The sequence below is a fragment of the Plodia interpunctella genome, chromosome 12 (assembly GCF_027563975.2).
Source record: "Plodia interpunctella isolate USDA-ARS_2022_Savannah chromosome 12, ilPloInte3.2, whole genome shotgun sequence".
NCBI lineage: Eukaryota > Metazoa > Arthropoda > Insecta > Lepidoptera > Pyralidae > Plodia > Plodia interpunctella.
In genome coordinates, this window is record NC_071305.1 from 2789507 (window position 1) to 2817226 (window position 27720).

Consider the following 27720-nt stretch of genomic DNA (forward strand, 5'->3'; position numbering starts at 1 on the left):
CGGGAACCTTAACAACTAACATGTTTACACATTACGAATAGTTAGCAACAAAATTTATGTAACGCCAGCTCCACACTGTCACCGAACTCACGACACAGGACGACGGGATGCGTGTACATTGCGTTGTTAGTACGAGTGCATTTATTTACCGCAATGAAAAACAAGCAATTTATACCGAACCGCCAAAGATTGGCAAACTGTTCGACAACGGTGTGGTGCTGGTTCCAAATCAAAAAATGGACGGGTACACAGCACACCAAGTCGAAGACGTATTTAAATCAAAATCCTTTAGGTTAGCTGTCTCTCTCCCACATAAAAAGAATATAACAGAAAATTTGGAAATAAATACCCTTTATTTCCAAATATCATGCGATTGCCGGTTTAGACATTGATTATGATGGACGTGTTTTACAAGTAAAGGATTTATATGCCTTAATAAAAATATTATCGTGCCTCTAAACAAAAGGCCGAATTTCACTTATATTTTGCCTAAGTATTACTTAAAACTAAATGTACGTATACATTACCGGAAAAAAATTCTCATTGCTACGTGTGTGGCGTACAATAGTAGTAATGTATGTGAAAATCAAAGATACTGTCGACTGAAACTTGCGCATGTATGAAACCTAGTGAGTGAGTGCAACAGATAATTCAGTGGAGCCTCAGTGGAAAGCGAACTGCGGTGAGGTGAGGACGCGTGTGCGGTAGTCTCGGGCGCGCCGAAGTTTCGGTTTTCGAATTTTCAAATATAATATTTGTGACTTGAATGGACTTTCTTCACGGCCATTTGCTTTATGGCCTGAATTTCGGCTCGTTTATCAGGTAGGTGGACGGTTTTTATTATGAAAATTTATCGTTTCAACTTTTGGCCCCGATTTTTGTGATGACACTTGGGGGATTCAGGGTGTTATTTTATTGAATTAAGATCGGTTTTAGAATATTTCATAACTAAATTAAAACATTACAATACTTTTTTTTTTCAAAATTTAGAATACAAATCTGTATTATTTATAATTTAAAAACAATTATCAGGTAACTTTATTTTACTAATAAATAGATATCTACTCGGGGTAGACAGGGCCGATGGTGTTTCTTATGAAAAACCGTAGATAGACATAGTTCATCTCAATATAAAATTTCATTTTTAATTCAGGAATACATACATTTTTAACTTTGAACGACGTTGTCTATCTGTCACAGCTGTATGGGCCTCAACGATATACACAAGGGAATGGAATGGTCTTATTTTAGGGCGGACACACGCGTGAAAATACTTTTCAATAGAATATCGATCATTGACAAAATTTATAACACTACAAAACGGATAAAAAATAAAACATAAATACCTAGAACAAAAAAGAGAAAAACAAATCAGTGGGACAAATAGGAAAGATATGCTTTTAAAAATTGAAAACCTATTTATATAGTTGTTGGGTTAAGCATCGGTCAATCAAAGAAAGGTGTAAGGAACCGAGATAAATATAGATGCAAGGTATATACAGGATTCTGAGCAATTTACGAATCATAAAAGAAATCGGTTCAGTTAACTTTCTTGGAATTTATACAATGCCTATGCTTTTTATGTTGATAGGATTTGTGCTTTAATTTACAACCTCTTTCTTTCTGCATGTTCTCAGTTGCGTTCGGGGTTGTGAAGCCGCGAAGCCGCGAGGTCAGCGAAACGGTCAAAGTTAACGGTGACAAACCCACTCTTAATAGATTATGGTTAACATGTTAACCTTTATGACAGTGATAGTACTAACTAATATTATATATGCGAAGGTAAATTTGTTTGGTACCTATTCACGTTGTTTCTACTCAACTAATCTTCCTGAAATTTTGCATAGATGTACCTAGTTCAGAATGTGGAGAAGAATATACTATACGGTACTCGTATTACGGAAAAATCACTGTTCCCGTGGAAAAAACAAAACCGCGAACAAAAGCGCGTGCAAGCTAGATTTCCGATAATTTTTTCAGATTAAATTTTACCTAAGTAGACAATTTCGTCGAAATCCGTCGAGTCGTTTTTGAGTCTCATTTATTTCCTTGGCTCGTGCAAGGCCATTAAGAGATATGGATGAGCTGCAGGCGAAGAATGGCTTTATACCGTGAAAATTTCATATCCACCTACCCAGCTAGGTGATTACGGTCTCTCAAGATGCTTTTAGTCACACGTTGCACTTTTAAACTTATAAAGTTACTAAGTTCGTGTGGAATTGACGACCTCAGTCGGTGGCGCAATGTTAAAGTGCTTGCCTCTGAACCCAGAGGTCCCGAGCTCGATCCCCGGTCGGGTCATGATGGAAAATGATCTTTTTCTGATTGGACCGGATCTTGGATGTTTATCTATGTATGTATTTGTTATAAAATATAGTATCATTGAGTTAGTATACCATAACACAAGTCTCGAGCTTACTTTGGGGCTTGCTCAATCTGTGTGATTTATCCTAATATATATATTTATTAATATTATTATAATATGGAATAGCGAGACCCAAATACGGTCATATTCAACATTAAACTTTGTTCAATATTTTTAAGATTCTCAAAACGGAATGAATAGTGACAGATATTATAATTGGATTGTACGACTGTAAAAAAAATCTTGTAAGTAGATATCTGATATTTATTCGCCTAAAGTTAAAAATAAATCGCGCGGTATAATATATTTTCTATAAAAAAACTGTACCTAAATACTTTTTTTTTTCAACAAATTCCATACAATTTTATTTATTGGATTTTACTCTTAAAAAGATTGCATTATTCCCAACTAATATTACAAATACGAAAATGTTATTTATTACCATGACTACTTGCATTCTTAATATAATTAATTTAGACTAGGAATATGGAAAAGAATATAGGGTACCTTAAGTACTGTTCCCGTTAAAAATACACGCGAGTGAAGCCATGGGTGAAAGTTAAAACTCATTAACAACCTGGCCTTAAATAAAACTAACAATATAAAAAAAATGGAATAGAAACAAAATATCCACATAAACCATACCAGTGTATCTTTCAATAGTCATTGTGGTATAAATAAACCACGAAAATTTACTATTGGATTGATTTGATTAATTGATTTGTTCTTGTTATACCACTAGTTTTCGTCCCACATAAAAATGTTATATACTTTTGTGTGACAAATGGATTTTTTAAACTAATGATATCTCATTTGGCAAGAGGTGTCGTAAAATACTAATTTGAGTCTTGTATACATTAGTATATTTGGATAAACTTAAGGCCAAAGGTTTAGGGTAAAGGTTTTACCTACCCGTTAATAAACGTTTGTCCTAACGTTTACGTGTTCGAAGAAATCCCCAATGAATCCTATGAGTGTGTTGCACCAGTCAATTTATCTCGATCAAGTCAATTTAATTATATATATATATATATATATATATATATATATATATATATATATATATATATATATATATATATATATATATATATATATATATATATATATATATAGTTTATCCAAATATACTAATGTATACAAGACTCAATTTAGTATTTTACGACACCTCGTGCCAAATGTGATATCATTAGTTAAAAAACTCCATTCTCTTAAAGATCAAGAATGAATCAAGTCTCTTAAAGATGCCGATAAGTAGTCGTTTACTTACCGCCAAGAGATTTATCTTTAAGATACTTGAATAAAATCGAACACCAGTGTAACACACTCGATATGATGACGATGACGCGCAGAAAAATTAAAATTAGGCCATTTTGTCTTAAGGCCTGTGACGTTCACGAGTATTTTCCTCGGAAGGAAATTACATACATAACATATAATATTATTATAATCAAGTGCCATATCAATTTGTTTTACAACCATTACAACAGTCTATGTAAACGGTGAAATTAATTAGTATTTCGTAGAATTGTTGTTAGTTTCAGCAGTTGATCGCTTGATGTTGTTTGATCTGTGTGAGTATAGTAAGGGATCAAAACATTACTTAAGATAATTATTCATGTCGTTCTTAACTATATTATTCGTCCAATTCGTCGGAATTTTATATGGAGAACACTTGAAGTTTTACTAATGGTCTGTTATATGTATATTTATATGTATAATGGTCATCTGTCTGTTATAACGAATGTCGGAGATCATGGGAAATGCAAAAGAAAAAGAAAGTATGAAAAGGGACACTGGGTTCCGACGTGAAAGGTGAAGAAACAAAATGAGAGATAAGTCAATCAGAAAAATATATCCATATATATATATAAATATATCCTTATCAGCCGCTAAAATGCTCCTAGAATATGACGTAGAGCGCTTATAAAGCTATAATAGCATAGTTATAATATTCTAAACATGCTTTTAGTAGAAAATAAGTCGCTTCCTGCTGTCGCTATGTATGATACAATCTCTAAAACTACGCAACGGATTTTGATACGGGTTTTTTAACAGATAGTATGTATGAGTTGTAAAGAGTGTTTATGTGTATTTATTATAATTTTACCCGAGCGAAGTCGAGACGGGGCGCTAGTCTGTAATCTGTAATAATCTGTATAGAGATACTGTTAACAATATTGCTAAGATTTCCCCATCCCAGCAAGTGTATAAAATTAACCTGCTACCTATTTATAAAATTTAATTTTACACCCTGTACGTGTCGAACCGTGTACAGCTGGCACTTTTATCGGGAATTCCGCACGTTTTTTTTACTGTGCTTTTAGGGCACGTACATTTTTAAACATATCCCTTTATGTAATATCTTTTCTTGAGAGTACATCCCGAGCATCTACCTAAGTTACACGAAGGCAGCGCGTGCTAAGAAAAAATGTGAAGTAGAAATACTTAGCCAAATATAAGCGAATAATTAGTGCCGAATCTTAAAACATTCAATATATTTTGATTATATGAATTAAGGTACGGTAAGGTAGGTCTAAAAATCAAATTTTAATGTGGTTATCGATTTTCAACCCAAGAAGAATGCAACGGCTTCTTCTCGATTTTCAACCCAAGAAAAAGCCGTTGCATTGCAAGCATTCAAAAATCAGGTTTTGGAGATACCGCCCTCCGATTGGAAAAAGTGCTATAAAAACTGGTTTGACCGAATACAAAGGTGCATCGTTACGGCGAATATTTTAAAAAGCAATAAAACCATATTTAAGAGTCAATGACAAATTTATTTTATTTCATTCCGGGTATATAATTAGCAGCCTATGTAGTACAGTCAACAGAACATCAAGTTACCCTGCATGAACCTCTATGGCCCGGTAATAGCGGTGAGTTTTCAATGAATTTGGGTAGGTTGATGTACTGTTGACTGTACTATATTTCATAAAGAAATCTTGATTTTTTTTTTGATAAAAAAATAAAATGTTTTTCACCAAAGTACTCTCAGAATAGGCCAGATAATGCCCTCAATTCATAATATCACAAAAGAAAATATGAAAAAGGATAATGTCTATGTAGTTTCAAGAAACAGTATATACATCAATGAAAGGAGTCTTATTTCTATTTTAGGCAAAATAGAATTGAGCCTATTATGTTTTCTTCAAAGTATAACTACAGCATAATAAGGAGTACAATGTTTACGGTGCAGTTTTGATCCCAGAATCTATTGCAAAATTTATTAAATTCATTAATACTTTACCAAGCTCTCCACTTATTCCTTACTAGCTTTTGCCGTGAATTTCTCTGCAAAGGCGGATCAGACGATTTTCATACAAACTTTCACCCCCCATTAAGTCATTTAGGGGTTGACTTTTGAAAAATAGATTTCTGTTTTGTTTTTATTTTTCCTTATCTCAACTGGCTGGCTAGGTAATGTTAAAATAGTCTACTTATATTACCTAGGTTTAAACTAACATTAATTGTGTCTTGTTTTAGGATTCCCTTGCTCTTTGATACTAGTCAATTACTGCTGTAGAATTGCTAAATGATTAAATTAAGTGATAATCACTGTGTCTTTCTCAATCTTGACACTGGCAAAATCATCGTTTGGCTAAACGATGGAGCCATAAAATTGAAGTAAACGATAAAAAAAATGCGGCACGATCGAGTTTCAACTGCGATCCATCGGAAGTTATTAGCGCGATTGGAGCGCGGCTCGGTATTCCGAAACGGAACAAAAAAAGTGTATAGTTATAATTTTAGGAGGAGAAATTTATAAGTTTCATTTCGGTATTACGTTTATATCAGCTTTCAAATTTCAGAATACAAGCCTCTTTTCTTATCTACGTGCTATATAGTGCCCATATAGTATAATACCTCTGTCCTCACACAATGACTGGCCAGCGTTATCAACCAGCTCGAACAATGCTGTGTGCATGCAAACAGACGCTTCCGACACGGAAATTGAACTTGCTATCCTTTTAGTAGAGTGGTTTATAGCGTATGGGATTTTAACGAACTGTGTTATTTACGCTTATTGGATTTGGTAAGGATTTTTGTGTGGGAATAAAGCCATATTATTAGGTGTACACTCGTAATAGGCGCAAATTAAATTCAGACATCAAAACTTTTTCATTTATAATTTAATAAGGAGAAATTCAAGAGTATAAGTATAAATTTCTATAATGTTCCGACTGCACACTATTGCTAAACGCAGCCAGATGTCGACACGAATGAGTAAACATTGCGTATAGTTTGTATGACAGTTTTTATTTACCACAATGAAAAACTAGCAATCTACGCTAATTGCGCCAAAGTTTGACGATCGATTTGCCGATAATATATAGAGTAGGTTACTTGTATTAATATTTATTTATTGTCTATGTTTATTATATATTTATTGCGCTACACGCAAACGTTTGCATCATATTTCTTACCCGTTGGTGTGGCCAAATATTTGATTTATCAACATAATTTCCTACCCAAAAGTTTCGACTTGTTCCGGTAACTTTTTCATTAATTGCATTTATCTTTGGACTGTATTTGCCGAGGGCCCAGGTGGGCTGTTTGACGGATAATCTGTCCAACTTGTCAGAACCTGGCTTACCTTTTACCGCATTATCAGAAGTCCGTGCTAAATGTCTTATTTCTCCATAATCCTATCTCCAGTTATACTTAAATACTTATATATCCACCCCAAAATCGAGTATATCTTCCCTGTGAACTAACCATGTATCTAAATGAGGCTAGAAACATGTTAATTGTTAAATAATAAAATTAATTGTTACACAACAACAAAATAAAGTTGATTATTACATAATTAACCCAAAAACTAACAAGAATTGATGGTCTTAAGCGAATTGGTAAATACGATAAAACTGTATCACTCAGATGACGGTGTGAAGACCTACGTCGGGCGTCACATCATACCAAAAATAATCATCTTTTTTAAAAATTTAATTAGATGACAAATTCGTACTTTATCTCACGTGTCTCCCGGTACAGTTGTCCCATGGAGTACCTACTAATTCCATAGCGTAGCCAGTATGCCGACATGACAATGCCCCCGGATGTCATATGCCGGCTCGAGTCTTCTAACTAAATTTTAGGTAAAAATTAAAGAGCGTGTGTGATCACTATATGATAAACAATATAAAAGATCCTTTTTCTTTTTGCTCGAGGTAAAAGAGTGCTAGCCCAGACCATAATAGTGAGTGCCGAAAATCCGGATAAACCACAAAATTTTTCACTAGGGCAGCGTACAACTATTTATGATAACTTGTCAAGTAATTCCATTATCACCACTCCTCAGGAATCGAAACATCTCGTCAGCTTTAGAATAGTCTCCAAAGATTATCCATTCCAAAGTTCTTAATACTTTAGATTAAGGGTGGGTTGCATCGTTAACTTTGACGTTATCTTTAACGTGAAAACGCAGAGTACGCCTTTTGTCTATAAGTCAGCGGCGTGCCGGTTAAAATCAACGTCAAATTTGATGGTCCAACTCACCCTAAGGGTGGTTTTCACTACTTTAACGCTAACTTAGACCTGCGCAGAAAAACACTAAATACGCAATTTTATCAAATCGGCGCGTAGGTTAAAGTTAACGTCAAAGTGACTAAAGATAACAAGCCTTGATGTGTAGGTATAAGTATTTTAAAAGTCGTAAAATAGGCTCCGAAACTTTGAGTATTATATTGTCTTGTAATTTTTTATTCCCTTCACTTGGTTTTCATTATTTCTTTAGTAAACTTGGTTGTGGTTGGAAACTTGTAGCACCTTTATAACGAGTAGAATATAAATTGTATTTTAAGGTTTTATTCGGTATACAGATATACTAGTCATGTTTTATCCCTTACGGGATGACAAAACCAAGAGTTATGAAAAGAACGCCATAATATGTTTAGCTGAATGTTAGATAATAAAATATTTATATATACTATTTTTCTTTGATGTGTTTTTTCCAAATCACCATAATTCTAAATTGCTAGATCTTGCATTCATTGCTAGATTCTAAATTGCTAAATTGCTAGATAGACGTTTCACAATAAAAGAAAAAACCGAGTAAACACTCGTATGAGAAGGAAATACCAATTTTAATGATCTAATCTAATGCAATATACTCGTATTACACTTGAAAAGAAGATATTTTTGTATCTTTTGACATACATGTTAACGGTAATGCCTTAGAATCAATAAATGGTATTTATTACTCGACTATAAGCAATCATTACTATACCTTCACGAAGTCCAAGCTGCCAAGAAGGAGATGAAACCAACCTTCACCTTGTAGTTGAGTGCCCCGCATACAGGAGAGCTGTATAATAGCTGTATAATGATCAGACGGTCAAAAGAGGACTTAAAAGACTTTACATTATAGACAGTCATTCAGGTTCTGTAAATGTACAGGTAGGTTTAGTGGATCGCCGCCAACTTAGGGTTAACAGGTAACCTACACCCCATTAGGGGTTTGGGGAAACTGGGTGAAACGGCCCCAATATGGGGGACTGATGCCCCGTTTGGTGCTCGCACTGGCGTCCCCAAACGTAAACAATAATAATAAAATGCCTTCACGAAATCTATTTACTCGATACAAAATTGGTATAGTGCGTGTAGGGATATCGATTTTGAATAATTAATAAACTAATTGTACGTACTATCTGCCTTATCTACTTATAATTTTAGACATAAAGTACCAAATTAATGACCAACTTACAGTAATATTACGTAATTCACGTCCGCGTACGATGTTTTTAAAATAAATAGCTGACATTATTATTTTGTAATTTTATACGAAAACCACAAAACTAAAGGACGATCACTGACCAAAAAAAAACTATTGAAGCCGTGGTGGTGTAATGGTTAAGACCGAAAGACCTGTGGATCGAAAGGTCCCAGGTTCGAATAAAACTCACGCCACATGAGTTTGTATATCAATCTGACTCATGTATAATAGTTTTCGTACATATGTATGTATGAAATAGATACTACAATATATATTCATATTTTTACAAAAAATATGTGTGGAACTAAGACGATTCTTCTATATTTCCATATTCAATGTATTTTCAAAAAACATTACCTCAAAACAAAGGGTTTCCTAGTTGTAAATCTTTTTACAATGCACGGCCGGGAAAAAACATTGTTAAACTGGATGTAACCGGTATGACGCCACCTTTCAGGGACGGTCAGCAAAACCCTGTTAAATTTCTAATAAACAAATGTAAAATTTACATATATAAATACATGCATGACGCAGTGTTATCTGCGAAATTATTTTTTTTTAAACTTAACGTTATGTTACTAAGGTTTTTAAAACGCCATTGACTCTCAGACTTTTTGACCAAATCTTACGGGCGGAACCGCGCGCTTTTAAAATTAAAATGCCTTATGTGGTAAAATCAATTTTATTCCTGAATATCCAATTCGGAGATCTTAAGCCATCAATCGTGAAAAAGTTGCTAACATATAATTAAGTGGCAAAAAATCCCTCCCACATAATGTTTAAACAATACATTCTCTGCTTTCCTTTCTCAAGAAAATGTTTTACCTAAACACTTCACTTTTATCGGAGTCATTAGAACAAAGTCACAAGTCTTGAATGTTGATCGAGTTTAATGGCCTAAGTTATCTCATTAGACTGATAACCCTTTTTGGAACCTGGAAGTACACACAAGTATACCACATACATAGATGGGTTTACGCACAGTACATGTCGGGTTTCTTCTCAAACAGTCCACAAACACATTTACTAGTTGAGTCCATTCACAAACAGGGTGACTTTTAATACATTTAATATGGGACGTTTAGTATTAGACAATTTAATACTTTTAGTATGGGAGTAATTCCAAAATCGCGAAAAAAAATCAGCGTGTACAGCTGATTTTTTTTATACAAAATACCTACCTAACTTGTGGAAAATTTAGGTTTCTTCCATACGAAAAGTAGATAAAATAATGCCAATGTATAAGAAATCAATCTGAAAAATATCTGTATAATCCCTTGGTGAGATTATATTTATTTTAAATATGCTGTGTGTGTGTATCATACTGTAATAGGTCACCAGTAGTAGGACAGTATTCATTAAAAGATTTGATTTGAGGCAAGGTGCAGGGTATTTCACATAAAATCCAACTTGATTTCGGTACAAAAATTGTACACAACATGTATTTAGGATTCAAATCTAGATTAAAATAGATTTTTAATCACGAAATTCCTGCAAAAATGTTGCCAGATTTTTTATATCGCATTTTTTTTACAAAAACGTTGAATATACATTTTTTTATTTTGTTAACGAAATAGCTCCAATATCCATGTGCAAGCTCGATCGCTGTAGAACCGTTCAAATGGACAAACCATGTCACAGCGAAATTCTGGAAACATCCGAAGGCTTTATTCGTCAGTATGGTCTAATTCTGTCCATGTATCTTGGATGTAAGCTGTGGCTATTACACACCATATATTTTCGTCTATTTGTCTTAAATAGACTAGATAAACTACTTAGGTGTCGATTCGCTCTTCATATTTTTGCGTGTGTTATGCTACAGATTAAATAAGACGTTATGCTAACACTGGTATCAAATTTTATTCAAGTCACTTAAGGCATCTGACATGACTTTTAGTACTACCTACCTACTGACGTCGATTCGCTACTGATGATACACGATTAGTAACAAAATCAACAATCTAAGTCCTTTTGAGAGTTATTGCTTAGCACTCAGATTTCTCTCTCACGTCTTCACGCAATGATGAAATAAATATAATATAGTTCATTTCGTCCATATTTATTTAAAAATATATTTGAAAAAATATTAATATATTGCCATTTTTTTATCCCCTAAGTGATATGAAACTCTGAGCAATGATGCTGAAAAGGAATCGGAAAATCACTCTGATGGAAGAAAGAGAACCTTATTTAAATATACTGAACTAACATAAAGGTCTTTTTAGGACAATATTAGTTAAACGAGTCGACGACTTGGATTTTCGCCCGCAGCTGTTTAGAGACACGGAGCATGAAAATATGTTTACCACCGAATTGAAATAATAAAAAATGTCGTATATTTTTCCATAGCTACTAGCTACATTGAGAAAAGCATATAACTTAATTATCTTACTGTAAACAACTTGTTTATTTCGGAGACGATAATTTTCGAAATATATATCGCACGAAATTATATTATTTAAATATTTTGTGAGGTTATATACTTTCATTCAATAAAAATATTATAAATGTTTACATACAATAAACAATTTTATTTTACTAAGAGGAAATATCTTTAAATGTAGTCAAATCAAATACGTAGTAATCATGATTTATTAAAATTATAATGACACTACGTTTTGTAACTATTAACTCATTGTCTAATAACGTCAATTTCAAAGTTGAAAATTCAAGACATTTTGTGTGATATGATTTTTTATTACACCACCTCTCATAGTTTGAAGTGAAGATGGTTTTTAAAGATCTTTTTATTGAAAAAATACTTATTTTTCTTTACTATATTTGATATTGACAAAAGACGTTATTTTAGCTTATTGAATAAAAATTATATACTTAAATTTCAATGATTGCTAATTTTGATCCTAGCTAAATTCAACAAAGCACAGAATTCTAGAGTTACCATAAAACAGGCAAAGCACGCAAACCTCTTAGGCCAGCTTAAGGGCCGTGGAAGAAGATCGTGCGCACCTTCTATGTAAATTGACCCGAATCGTATTAAATATTAACACTTAGCTGCGGCACCCTGAAGAGCCTAACGTGCGTCCCAACTAAGCTACAAATGCGATAAGGCAACGCGTTACACACATCATCATCATCGTCTATCATAATAGCATTCCGAAGGAGGGTTCACATCCCAAGTTTAATCTATTAATGTTTCTATCAATAACATTGACTCTTGTCTGAATGTTTATCTATTTTTTCTATATCTTATTATATATATATTTTTTTTCTTTGTTTAATTTATTTAATGCTATTACATTTGCTGCACCTTTCTCTTTCAACTAAAGGATGATTGGAAGAAATTAGATTTGCGATAAGTCCGCTTATGCGCTCATTTGTGTTTGAATACCTTTTTATAACTTATGACTCCTTTGTAAATAGTGCAATAAAGAATTCATCTATCTATCTCGGACTTCGTAAAAGTATGTGTGTAATAAATTCAGAAGCCTAATTGAAAGTTTGCAGTTTACATTTCACTGTCGAATCTTTTTGAATCAGCCAACTAATCATATCGCGATAAGCGAAATACTCGATAGTAGGAGCCCGTGCTGTATCGCGTTGTTGCCTTAAATTTTTATACTCACTTAAAGAGGCGCGGCGTCGTTTAGTGTTCCGTAACGCAGCTAGGGCGCCAGGTTAAGAATTCACACCAGTTGGAAGCTGCACTTTTGGTCAATGGTTCGAGTAAGGCCCTTAACTTGCCAGTTTATTTGGCTTTTTAAGCATTCTATTTTATTAGGGAAACATCGCCTTATTGCTGTTCAATTTCTCGGTACTGTTTTTATTTTTGAGTTCCTTTAATATAAAGATGTATATCAAAGGAACTCAAAGCGTTAGCGGAGAATAAACTTATTACTTTGTAACAGTTTTTGCACGCGGCTTCGTCTATGTGATTTGACTTTTTTACTGAATGAAAGGACGCCGCGTCCTCTACGTATGTATTTTTTTTTAAATATTGGTTTTATGAATGGTGTTTGAAGACGTAACAAATAAATAAACCTAATTTCGCTCTTATAATATATTATGTAACAAATTAAAATTATCCTTTTTAAATCCAGCGAAATAGTAAATCCTTACTGATTTATAACGTCCCTGGTTCAGACCTACTAATATTATAAATGCCAAAGTTTCACTGTGTGTTTGTATGAGGAAAAGGATAATACTTGTATGAGGATGTTTGATACTTAATCACGCAAATTCGATGGGCCGGATTTCCGCGAAATTTTATACACGATTATAATATATCCTACCCGTGTATCAAATAACAAACTTCGTGGAATCTGGGTACACTTAGTCAGCTTTTTTCGATAAATGGTTCTTCTCCCATTTACTCATTGGTATTCTTGGTAAAGAATTTTTTCCCAAATTTCATCATAATCCAGTAGTGGTTCGGGTTTATCAATACTAATATTATAAAGAGAAAAGATTGTATTTTTGTTTTTATTGTATAAACTCAAAAACCGTTGAGCCGATTTTGATGAAATTTGGCACAGAGATAGACGAAACCTTCTGGAGTGCCATAGGCAATGTTTTTTATTATGCTACCTCTAGTTCATTATAAACAGCACCACAGTTTTAATTTCACACATACCAATTACATGCATAAAATAAAATCTCTTTATAACGCTGCCGTAGTGTCATAAAGAGATTTTATTTTATGTACTTACATATTGTGGCGACCTTACATGAGTGGGATAAGGTCAAGAAGAAGAAGTGTCATAGGCATCTGCAATAGTGGCAACAAAACCTGTGAAAATTTTATTTGTCTAACTATCACGGTTCATGAGACGGATGATGAGCCTGGTGACGCATTGCGTTGCGTTTGTATGGGACACTGTCGATATGAACATAGGAACGCAAATTCAATTATTACAAGACGTCTGGAGTTACAACGCGTCGTGTTGCAGACGCATCAAGTGTGTGCCAGCCTTAATTCTATAAATAAAGCCTGTTATTGTAACCTATGACAGGTTAGATTATTATTAATCTGACCTGTCGAAGCGTTAACGTAAGAAAGCTTATGCTTTCTTTACCCAGCGAATTCTTCAACATTTTGCAAGGCCCTTTGAGAGCGGGTGTATAAAAGTCCTTGTGATGTGATTCATCAGCGCGTAGCGCCCAAACCGACATTCCCCAACTTGGAATTTTTCCAGAATTTTCCTATTTTCCTCAAAGCGGACAAGGCATTCCGGAATTCGGATTTCCATATTGACCCCATAGGCACCCTGACGCATTTTTTTGAAAGTATTAAAATCTTTGCATACCGCGGAGTAAGTAATTTGAATAAGCAGAAGAATTTTAAGTTAGAAAAAAAAATACGTAAGTGGATTGTATATTCTTTCAACATTTTCAGTCGATTTGAATTTTAGGACTGCATCTATCTCTCAGTCCAGAGTCCAGAATCTAATCTCTGAAATATTTGCCCTGCCAGAAAGCGCAAACCTAAAAAATGCTGGCTTGAAGTCGTCAATAATATACTTGTATGGTCTGACCACTAGGAATGACGACGTCCGTGCAAAGTGGAGATGAAAAGTAGGACGGTAGGCCCAAAGCTCCGACGCTCCATGGATGCGGAAGAAACCGGGAGAACGCTCAGATAAAACAGATTAATCTATGAAAATTTCAACTGGCCAACTATCAAGGTTCATGGAACAGATAGACAGAGACAGACCGACAGCCAAGTCTTCTTAGTATAGAACCATATTTTATTCTTTGGGTTAGGAACCCTAAAAAAAGAACAAATATTTACCCACAGAAATAACTGTTATTACTTAGCACTACTATATCACATTTTCTTCGATTTAATATACCACAGAAAAATAAAAAGCGGCACTGTTTACATAAAGTGTGGTATTGATAGCACTATTTGTTTTTATACTGTATCGATCCATTTATCGGCCTTGATCGGGGAAACTTTACGTACGGTAGGGCTATTAAGTATGTTATTAAAGTGGTTTTGAATTCTGTACTGCTTTTTGTTTGGAGTATTGCCAGATACTTTTACAAATTATCAGCAACTTATAATGGCTGTGATAGCATATAATAATTATATACATGAAACTGGCGGCCGCGAGGTTCCCGCTCAATAAAAGAATTACAAAATATCTTCCCACGGATGCCAAATCATCATAATTTATTATAGAATAAAACCGAGAATATGCAAAGATGCGAGAGAGAGACAAAGAGTTTGTTATTATATAATCGCGTCGCGTCGCGCTGCGTTATCGCATTTGCAATTCAACTAGGACCGCGGGCCAAGGAAACTAACATTTTACGCACGGAAGACGCGTGAGAAACGTTTGTTTATGGGTGTCATCACGCTTATTGCATTAGAGAACTTAATTAAAATAAGACGCGGCTCCTTCAGACAAGCGTGTTCTTAATTTATTAAGATCTCGTCCTGAATATTCTATTCTACATTGACTTGAAAAAGCTGCTAAACCTTTTATGTACTTTGATATATTATTAGAAAAAAAATCTAAGAAACAATAATGGTAAGCCCTTCTGGGATGATAGGGACCAACACTGTTCTACAGTGGTCGTTCCGAAATGCCAGTAGTTTGTGGCTTGTGAGAAATAACAATTTAATATAAAAATTGACGTAAATCAATGAATCAATGATTTGAATTTGAACAATTTATGAGGAAACAACATCATTGATGGGAAGCAGATATCAGGTCTACGACGTTACACGCGAGCTCAAATAATGTCTATTCACTTTTGAAGATTCCTAAATTATAGGATTCAGGAAATATCGATGCAAGGAGAAAATTGCAGACCTCAGAAGTTCTCATTAGGAAAGAGGAATAGCTGGAGGTGTGGCTGGAGGTATGGACCACATAATGGTGGCACTCCGGAGCACACTCGGCGAAGTCCAGCCTGTAGAAGACATACTATTTCTTTCCTTTTAGGGCCGGTACAGATTGTCAGTCTGTATCGACCTTAAAAGGAAGGTTAAACGTTTATTGTATGGAATTATATTTTGTTTCGTAGACTCGTAGGTAGTTAAGCATTACGTAGTACGAAAATTATAGTGTTTTCGTGTGCTAATCTCGATGAACCATTTTACATGATTGAATAAACAGCATCCTTTCCACGTTCTATATGTACAATTTTAGTTTTACACCATGTTTTCATTAAAAGTTTGAATTATCAGCGTAATTTCCGAACGAACGAGTCAGCTAACCCCCTAAATAACCCCGGTTCGCTTCCATAATTTAATATAACTCCCCATTTGATGTTTGTCTTCGAGCGGATCCGCCAGTCGGATTATTTAGTTTCACTAAAATTTTTAACTATCCCGCCGCAATGTTCACTTTTATCGTAATATTATAGTTTAGTTGATCATTAAATAAATGTTGGATTTATATAGGTATTATGAACGGTTTTGTTTGTTGTTTTATTATTATTATTAAAGTATTGAATTATTATTTATATTATCACTATTTATAGTGTTAAAAATAAAAATGATATCAAAAGCAAATCTGAATCGGGCGGGAATTCCCGCTGGATTCCAGGATTTTTTTATCTCATTATTATTTCTTAAATTACTTACTCATTACATAAATTTAATCATTACACATTACAAATTAAAAGGATATATATATTTTAAAGATATTTCGTCGTTTTATATTCATGAGGTAAACATTTGTATAAACATCATTTCAAATTTCAATAAATATTTTTATTAAGGTCGAATTTATTCATCATCATTGTAAACAACAACGGTATTTTAAAGATCTCTCTAGATACCATTAGAAATACAAATAATCATAAATTCATTAAGTTTTGACCTGCGTTCGTCCCCCGAGGAATACCTTCACAAATTTATAGTTAACAATCCCTGGGCATAATACGTTCGAATGGGTAATCGGTTTTTCAAATAGTGTGAAGATAAACAAAACATAGGTGCGTATTATTATCATGCCAGCTTTATTACATACAATTGAAAAATGTCACGTACTACAAGTAATTTAAAACAAAATCGTCTTTAAGACTACGTAGGGTTTTTGCTAAATCTCTTTCGGCTTTATCGAAGAAGTAAGTTATTAATAAAATATATATATCAATAAAATCTTATAATCCCAATCTCTCGAACTGAATATATAAATAAAATCGATATTTTATTTATATATTCAGTTTTTGAGAAAATTCCCACTTTTCCTACAATTTAAACATCTAACAACCTTTTTTTAACTGTCCCAAGGAAACGGTGCATTTTTGCGCCTACGTTAATAACAAAACCGTTAACAAAAGTTTGTTTTCAACCATTTCAACATGTATATTTTAAAATAGTTGTTTCTGTTCTAGTCGACAGTTCAACAAGACTAAATGCACTATTATAAAGTCCAAACACTGAATGCAATAACTACTGGCCACAACGTCCACAACTGTCAGCCTGTCCACTACACGATATTTACAGAAAGCAAAATTTACGTTGGTGGGTTTAGTACTGCCATAGATGTACACCAAACTAGATATAACATTTAGATTCATACATGGCTGGCTCTAGAGAAGAGAGTTTCGACCGCTGCGGCCGCGCTGTCTTTATTGTTTTTCAAATTGTAACAAAGACTAGAATTAGTTTTACTATCTGACTTTAAAATAATTAATCTATACTGTTGTAATGTCAATTTTACGAATGAATAATTTTAGAAATGATTCCTCCATCAAGAAAATTGATGGATCCTTAATAACAGTGCGGCCGCATCGCTTGAAACGCTCTCAGAAGTTAAAAAATATATATTGACAAAATGAATAACTGAGTAAACAGGTTCACAGAAATGGTTGATAGATTTTGGTCGCAATGAGTAATAGGAATCGGATTCATAAACATAACTTCCAACATCACATCTATACTGTTGCTAAGGAGGAACTTTTGTGTCAAGGAAAATTAACTGTAAGCTTCCCGAACAATCGGATGATTGTGTAAACAAAGTATATTTTACATTCTTATGAAAATCGATGAGTTCCATGGCCTAGTTAAACAATGATACGCTTTTTGTTTGCTGTATCTTATCTTTTAGCTTCTTTTTATCTACTTATTTCGTCATATTAGTTTATTTCGTCTCAGAAGCTATAGTCCAAATCTATTTTTTATTAAGGTATACACAACAGGTTACGATCAATGTAAACAGATATATAACAAAAGTTATGAGCCAGACTGTGACCTAAAAGCGTGTAAACACAACATGACAAACACATGAAAACATAGCTCCACAAAGCAACAAAGTGCTAAGCAATCATTTTTTTTTAAATTTCGGTTCCTGTTTATAATTAAAACCATTGTAAAAATTAAAACTAAAGTAGGTTAAAAAACATAATATATCAAAGCTCAGTGGAGGATACATTTGATTTTATTTTTTAAAACATTTGTCTCAGTAAGAGCAAAAATATCAATCTTTTCATTACTCAAATAAAGTGGACATTTTATCAATCACAACCTTTAATATTCAGGCGTAGAATATTTTCACTAAATTATTTAATTAAATACTGTAATAGGATACACATGTATCGTTGTATTTTAATAACAATAAATAAATAATTATTAAATTCAGTGGTCTAGTCTTGGATATGTCTATGAACAGTTGTACTAGTCTAAGTTGTACCAGCGCGTGATGTATTTAACTTCACCGCAGCTTGCAGAGATCCTTGCGGTTAGCAAGTAGTTCCATTAGAATCGTTGAAATTGCAATAGATTTCCATTGTGCTTGCGGTATTCTCTTGCGAGATGAGGCTTTTATATATAGTTCTTCTTGGAAATCATTTACTTTATTGCTTTCTTCATAGTACTTAACACATTTTTTCTCGATTTTGGTTGAAAACAACGAATATTCTGTAACAATTTTGTTTTAATTTTTCACCATCTTTCTTTTTGACTTTGTTATTTTCTTCAAGTCGCCTATATATACATGACTTTTACGACTACCAACATCTAGTAGCTACTAGTTGTAAACATACTAGTGAGCTAGTAAACTAAACACATTTACCGATTTTTAAAATTTACATAACTAAAACTTACTACCAAATAAATATTAAATAATAGTTTGCAGGTCTCCTCACGATATTTTCCTCTTCGATTATATTCGAACTAAGTGATTGTCTAAGAAAACTCCCTACATACGTTAAATTGGTATACTAAATCATATGGCAGACTAGAATTAGAAACTACAGCCCAGATGATATAAAAATATTTTATTTCATGATAAACTTAGGTTCACATATTAAAAACTGCTAGGCTGATAAAATTTGGAAAAGTTATTGAATGAGTCAACAGCTAGTTATATATATTTTTAATTATTATTTTTTTAATAATTTATTAATGGTCAGCTTAATGTGTTTAATTCGACCACAGACTGCAAAAATCAGTACGGTAACTATAATAGTTCTAAATTAGAATCGTTGAAATTGCGATAGGTTTCTATTGTAGCTTCTCTGTGGCTTTCGTTATTAAGACTGGCAGTCAAGATTGCTGCGAGTTGAATTAGTTTCAACTGGGAAACGTTTTCGACTGGAAAATTTCTTAACTTATCGAACTATGTATGAGTACGTTTATGTAAACGTACTCATACATAGTTTATGTAAAAATACGTTTATGTAAAAAGAATGTTCTTTTTTAATTGTAGTGGGGGGGGCCGTCACTTGGTTCTTTAGTTTGATTTTTAGGGTTCCGTGCCGTTAGGTAAAACGGGACATTACTAATTACCCATCTGTCTGTTCGTCTGTTTGTCGTATTTTAACCATTAAAATAGTAAAACAAGGATTGTAGGCGGGCTTTATTATCCCCACCATTCCACCTCTCTCCTGGAAATAAAAAATATGTTCAAACACAACTTCAAACACACTTAACACAATGCTATATTAATAAAATTGTCAAAGTAAGAGCACTGATATTCTTAGACTTAGAATAGTCGCAGATGTCTCTATTAATGTCACATCACACATCAGATAACCCTGCCATAAGGGCCATGCTCCATTGCATCAGTAACGTTCAGTTATTTTGACATCCGTAAACAGACAACGTGGAACAACCCTGAAACGCGCAACAAGCTTCACCACAGTTTTATTTCTACATACAAAGCAATATACATTTAAACACATTCATGTATAACGTACACCTATATTATTTTTCTTTTCGGAACAAGCTTTTATATTTGTCTACATTATCTGAGAATTTAAAGTCCGTCCTTATTAACTATTGAGAAGTGTTCTCGTTGAGAACCGGCCCTGGTTGGACAATCAGATCGTGTTTACCAGCTCTATTATCAGACCTTGGTTACCATCTAATATATATCTATAGTACTCGTCAAGACAAATTAAACGAGACCAAACTCGATGGGGTTTCGTCGTTTATCCTTGTGTCGTATGTCCTTCCAGCTCCATCATTAGATCAGCTCTGTCATAATAACATTACATTGTCATCAGAATTGTCACGCAAAATTTCAGCTCTATCGAAAACTGGGAAGTGGATAAAATTTAACTTGCAAAATTTGATTACAGACAGACAACGGGACAGGTGAAAGTAAATAAGAACATAAAGCTTGTAAAAAATTATGAATTCCTTTGTAACACTGACTTTCTTATACTGTGGCGTTCACTAATACCATCAACGCTGTTACAGCTTAGTCAGTCGACGCACTGAATAATGGATAAATGTCCCAACTCGCTTCCGAAGGCTTCTCTTTACGAGTGCAGCCTAACATACAATGCCATATATGAGGGTTCCTTATCCAGAGGTTAAAACGGGACCCTATTACGTTATATTAGACCTTAGACCCTGTTGTCCGTCAGTCTGTCTATCCGTTTGTCATCAGGCGGTGTTTCATGAACGGCTATCGCCAGTTCAATATTTTTAATAGGTGACGTATTTCTTTTGCTGTTACAAACGTCATATTTTTGCTGTTTTTATAGATAAATATAGCACGGAACTCATCGAGCTCGATTCGACATGCACTTGGCTGGTTTATATTCTCTAAACCTATGTCCTATAACCTTGTCATTCCGTATTCATCCTCTTAGGACCGATCTCTTTAAACTCATCCTGTTTCTGGAATTTTCTGGATTCTTTATTCATAAGTTTTTGTTCTTCTTGAGTACAGTCGACCGCACGTCAAAGTTACCCTGCATGTATCTCTATGTCGCGATTATAGTGGCAAAATATATTTCAGAGTAAGGTTACTCTGAAATATATTTTTATATTAATAAGGTTACTCTGAAATATACTTTAAAATATTTGGCTGCTAATTAAAATCAATTTGCACCCAAATTTTTTTTTAATGCTACATGAAAACTGAATGATAAACCTTACGATTTTAAACGCTTCATATAATTTAGTATACTAACCTGTAATCGTCTGTGTGTTATAATAAAATGTGGAAACTGTCTTCCTATTTCAAATTGCTGCTCCAAGAGGAACAACACGGAAAATGGACATCATAGCTGGCCACTAAAGCGTTTTGTTTTTCTATAAATCAATCAATCAGAATTAATCAATCGCACGCGCGCGTCTGCGGAGCGGAGACGTTTGTTGTGTGCGTGCGTATTTTGCGAAAATGGCGGCTAATATTGTGAAATGTACGAAATGTAATATAGTTATTAATGAACTATTAGCATTTATCCAGAACAAAGCTGACGTGATGGATGAAGACTCGCTTATTCGGATTTGCAGTGACAGTTTTTCGGATGGTGAAATAGTGACGGCTAAGAAGCTGCTTTTTGATATAATACCGGAGTCGACTAGAAAAATCCGAAGGAAGAAAGATAAAAGCCGCCGTGATATTGATGATATCATAGGCCTTCTCAAGCTAACGGACCCTGAGAGTGTACCAATCTTCGTCGCTCGCGACCTGGCAAAATTACCGCCTATTTTGTTTGACCACATAGATGTAACTAGACTGCTAAAAGACATACTTGTGTTGCAAAGTGATGTGAAAAACATAAAAAGCAATTTTGCTACTTCTGCAGAGGTGATCGAGTTAAAGAATGAGATGGAAAACCTGAAGCAAGCCTCCCTTGTATGTAACAAATATAACTTTGTAAACAATAAGCGAGGAGCCTTTATCGATAATCTTGATTGCTACGACAGTGGACCCATGGCTCTATACACACCAGACCCAAAAAGTTCTGAAATATCAAATTTGGCGATAAATAATGAGTGCGAGGGTAGACAACAACAAAAATCGGTCTCAACGGCAAGTTGTGTTAAAAGTTCGGAAGGTATGTGCTCGGGCGCGGTCGCCCCACTTGTTCAAATGGATGTCGAAACTACTCATACGCGTGAGCGAGAAACTGTATCGAAGTTACCTGTCGCTATCTCAGTCTCTCCGACTATCGCAGCGCCACCGACACGGAAGGTGGTGCCCCCGTGCAACTTGACGGCTGCTGTCAATGTCACAGTCAATGACAGAATGTTTCACCCACCAGTTGCTAATTTGGATGTAAACAGTAATAAATCGGCTAGTAGTCAAGCGTCTGTGTCGAATATTATGAGGCAACGTAAAACAGGTCATAATAATGTGGAGGAATGGCAAACTGTTTCAAAAAAGAAGCGGAAAAGAGTGAGTGGGAACATGGGAAAAGCAGACGTAAGCCCGGACAGTACTTTCAAGGCAGCAGATGTTAAGATTCCTATCTATATTTCCAATGTTAGTAAGGATACTCAAGAGAGTGATATTGTAACATATATTAAAAGCAAAACAAATGAAGAGGTCGCATTGTATAAAATTAATAGACAGTCTGAGAAAAGCTATAACTCCTTCAAATTGTATATATCCAAAAATAAGTTAGATGTATTTCTGGATAAAGGCTTATGGCCAAGCGGAATTTCCTTCAGACGTTTTGTGAAGAATAACTTGCCAATAGATAAAAGCAGTATAAAGCATAACTTAGAATCAAATGATAATGGACCACAACAACCTACAAACCTGTAAATTAATAAGCTTTAATTGCAAATCAGTAAAACGGTCATTTGAAGCTGTGCAATCATTATGTGAGATATGCGACATTATAGTCCTGCAGGAGACATGGCTGTATGACTATGGCATCCCTTTACTGAGCAGTATCCATGAGAATTTTGAGTATACAGGAAAATCATCTATGGATTTGTCAACTGGCCCACTAAGAGGTCGACCCTACGGTGGTTTAGCTATCCTGTGGAGGAGCGGAGTGTTTGATTCAGTTTCAGTGATAGAATGTAATAGCGACCGTCTCTCGGCAATCAAGGTAACGCTGGCAGACCGGCAAATTCTAGTTATTAATGTGTACATGCCGACAGATGAGATTCCAAACTTAATTGAGTTTACTCAATGTCTTAGTGAAATGAGTGCAATTGTTGAGTCTTGTGATGTGGAAAGTGTCTATATGCTGGGAGACTTTAATGCCCACCCCGGTGAGTCTTTTTACTCAGAACTTTTAAACTTTTGTGCTATGGAACAGTGGACTTGTGCAGACATAGAAAGGCTTAATTCAGTCCCCAATACTTTTACATTTATAAGTGATGTGACTGGTTCTAAGCGCTGGCTTGACCATTGTGTGGTTACAGAACAGGCTCGTGATACAATAGCTGATATAAGTATTATGTATGATGTTTTATGGTCTGATCATTTCCCAATGATTATAGAATGTAATTTTAGTGTCATTAAACCTAAGTTTGTAACCCCTTATTCATTACATAATAAAGCTATCTGGGGTGAAAGAAATATTGAGCAAATTAGAGAGTACTATCACCTATGTAACGATTCACTCAAGGATGTTGACTATCCCCATGAACTTGGCCTTTGTAATAACAGAAATTGTAATATTTTTGAGCATAGAGTTGTACTAGATGTCATGTATGAAAGTATTGTCAAAATTTTAACTAAGGCTGCTGAAGAGACTCATGTGGATTGTCAACATATAAAGCATAAAGCCCAAATGGTGGGCTGGAACAGACATGTTAGGGAGGCACACGGGTTGGCTAGGTCTAAGTATCAGATTTGGCTTTGGCATAATCAGCCTTTGACAGGTCCTATATTTAATGATATGCGTGCTACACGTAAGATATTTAAGAGCAAACTAAAGTGGTGCCAAAAGCACCAAGAACAAATTAAGCTGGATATTATTGCTGAACATCGTAAAAATAAAAATTTCAAAAAGTTTTGGAAATCTACAAATAAACTTGATATTAGACCCAGTCTTCCCGTGACTGTGGGTGATGCCAACGAGCCTAGTACTATCGCCGATATGTTTGTCCGGCACTTCCAAGTCCAGTCACCACTTGGTTTGTCTAGCAAGGTGGTTGATAATGGGACCTGTTGTGACTCTGATCAAATTCGTTTTTCAGCTAAACAGGTAGATGATGTCATTAAAAAAATGACTCGGGGAAAGTCCCCTGGTCATGATGGGCTCTCCATAGAACACTTGCAGCATGCTGGCCTTCACCTCAATAGAGTATTGGCTATGTTTTTCTCCTTGTGTTTTGGTCATTCTTACCTGCCCGACAGCCTCATTAAAACTATTGTGGTACCAGTCATTAAAAATAAAACTGGGGATGTAACTGACAAAAATAATTACCGGCCCATTTCGTTAGCAACAATTATTGCAAAGGTATTGGATAGTTTGATGGATATTGAATTGGAAAGCTACTTGAACTTACATGATGCCCAGTTTGGTTTTCGTTCTAATCTGTCCACTGAGAGTGCTATCCTGGTACTGAAGAATACTGCACACTATTATACACAGCGACATACACCTATCTATGCTTGTTTTCTAGACTTCTCACGAGCATTTGACCTTGTGTCTTATGACATTCTCTGGGAGAAGCTCAGGGAAAGAAATATCCCTGCGGAGTTGTTGGGTATTTTTCAGTATTGGTATCAGAACCAATCTAACAATGTCAGATGGGCCAACCAGCTATCTGTGTCCTATGGTCTGAATTGTGGGGTCAGGCAGGGGGGAATCACCTCACCCAAGTTGTTCAACCTCTATATTAATGACCTGATAGTTGGACTCAGCAACAGACATATCGGTTGCAGATTAACAGTATCAGCTATGCTGATGATATGGTTTTGCTTAGTCCAACTGTCAGGGCGCTACGGGAACTGCTTGGTTTATGTGAGCAATATGCACGGCAGCACGGTTTGCTATATAATATTAATAAAAGCGAGTTTATGGTCTTTAAGGCGGCCGGCGGTAGGTGCCCAGTCTCTGTGCCTGATATCAAGTTGAACGGACAATGCCTAAAACGGGTGTACTCGTTTAAGTACTTAGGGCATATTGTCGACGACCGTCTTAGGGATCAAGCCGACATTGAAAGGGAGCGCAGGGCGCTGGCGGTCCGGTGTAATATGTTGGCACGTAGGTTTGCACGATGTAGCCAGCAGGTTAAAGCGTCATTGTTTAAAGCTTACTGTCAGGTGTTTTACACGTGCAGCCTATGGGCTAACTATACGCAGCGGGCCATTAGCGACCTGCGAGTCCAATACAATAATGGCTTTAGGATGATGTTTGGGCTGTCTCGCAGGTGTAGTGCATCAGATATGTTTGCTCAGGCGCATACTGATGATTTCTTTGCAATCATGAGAAAAAGAGCTGCCTCTATGCTCAAGAGAGTTCGCAGCAGTACAAACACCATCCTGAAAACCATTTCCAACCGGTATGACTCGCCCTTGCTGATGTCATGGGTGACTGTGCATCACAGGACGCCAAATTGTGGCAAAATAAAAATTTGTTTATTTTGTATTTATTACTAACATAGCAAGTAAGTATAAATTGTTACTAATATTTATGGACTGTTTTGATGGTCTGAAATAAAGATGATTATTATTATTATATTATTATTATTATAAATAGTATTTTTTATATATAAATCTTTCTATAGACGTAGATCAACGAATGTTGCCTGCAGCTAAGCTTGCTTATTTGATTGAAAAATCCTGGTTTTTGTCGGTTTGAAAAATGTCTTCCAATGTGCTTAGATTTTAAAATATTTGTTGTTTAGCGAAATTCTACAATTAATATCAAAGTTATGAACTTTTTATTACATAAATCATTAAAATGAATAATACTTGTGATTGATTGAAGAAGAGTTATTTCCAATCATAAAAAATCCAGAGATTCGAGAGATCTCAAGACAAATCATGATATATTTTATGGTAATCCTTAGTATTTCGTAAAAAATCCAACTTTATAAGTAGTTATCTCCTTTCGTTTGAGAGAGAAATCCTTGAGACATACTTGATGACAGTGTTCCAACATTTTCCTTCACAAGGCCCTACTAACATCATACTTTGATCTGGGGGCTTACCATCATCTCTTAACGCGATCCACTTTACGACCTAAGCTGAATTGCGTCGCGAATTCATACCATCGACTTAATTTTTAGTATGAATGCGATTCATTTTAGGTGCCTAAATAGAACTGAGTTGCTTTGGAATCGTTCTGTAAAAGTTGATCGTCGGTCTGCTGTTCCATCCAACCATAGAGTTTATAATAGTCAGACAATAGAAGTCTCGTAAGTGTGGCGTGTGATGTCCGATCTAGAATAGTACCGTTATACTCGTATATCCTGTGGATGTCGTACGAGGTGACTAAGGGACACATCGTATTCGTACTTGATATGAAATAGCTAAATAGGTAACAATAGATTTCCCGAAGAGAAGTCCTTGAGGAGAGGGTTGATGTCTTTAAATTTTTAAGGATTATTTTTTCGCTGAAAAGGCTAAGTCTATTGGGAAGTCCAGTAGTGCAATTGGTCGGTACATATAAAACACTGTTTACCGCCACACAAATACTTAGTAATCCTTTTTTCCTCCTTCCAAGATCACACTTGTCACCGTAGACCTAGCGTTTTAAGACATTTTTTTTTCCTTGGCACGAATCCAATAAGAACGGATGTTGGGGACAAATGGATACAAATGTCTTGGCAATTTGTCTATAATTGAACTTAAAACTGTTCTGTAATTTAAAGTCAGATTTGTATAAAATATATGCATTTGCTTAAAGGTTATGAAAAAGTGTATGTAAAGGTTTAATTACTGGATAGGTGGCATTAACTTTGTTAGATATCCACGGCAGAATATGGCCATGTGAAGGTCTAATTTCTGAATAAATGATTTGATTTATATGTTTGAACCTCATACCGACAAAGTTATAAATGAAATTGTTTGCAGGTTACCACAAACTCTTACTTCTCATTTTTTATTATTCGAGTTCTCCCGGTTGCTTCCTCAGTCATAGAGCACAAGGTCAAATTTCCTACTCTTTCTCCTCAAACTGTTAGGATCTTTGCCAACCTGCGTTGTATCAGCCAACTTTGACGTTAACTTTAACGTACGTGGAACAACTCGGAAGTGGCCTATTTTATAAGCCACCCTCAGTTGTCAAATGATTTGCATATTTATTATCCTGTTTTAATTTTAAGGATTTGCTGTTTTTCTTTTTTAGCTTATTTGTGTGTTTGTAACAGTCGTATAAACGATTTATGTATGTACCTGTTCAGACAAAATTCAAAAGTTCTTTATTCAACGTAGGGTGATACACATCACTTAGTTACGTCAAAAAAATACGAGTTGAGAACGTATTTTTTTAACAAATTTCATCGCACCGTTTTCTCCAAAGACGTCAATCAAGCCTGCAATTCTTGGCTTTATTTCCACAAATTGGC

At 34.9% G+C, this 27720-nt stretch overlaps 2 protein-coding genes across 2 annotated transcripts in view; both read left to right on the forward strand.

The window, feature by feature from the left end:
• The first annotated feature begins 664 nt into the window (after positions 1-664).
• Positions 665-27720, forward strand: part of LOC128674421 (connectin-like) — a 54396-nt gene continuing 27340 nt past the window's right edge. Inside the window, exon 1 of the mRNA XM_053752933.2 lies at positions 665-822. The gene's annotated coding sequence lies outside the window, so the exon portion shown is untranslated. The remainder of the gene's footprint in view (positions 823-27720) is intronic.
• LOC128674418 (uncharacterized) lies at positions 21632-25419 on the forward strand. The gene is made up of 2 exons (XM_064436293.1): positions 21632-22745; positions 23035-25419. Exons 1-2 carry the CDS (start codon positions 21632-21634, stop codon positions 25281-25283), a joined length of 3363 nt encoding a protein of 1120 aa, XP_064292363.1. The 3' UTR covers positions 25284-25419.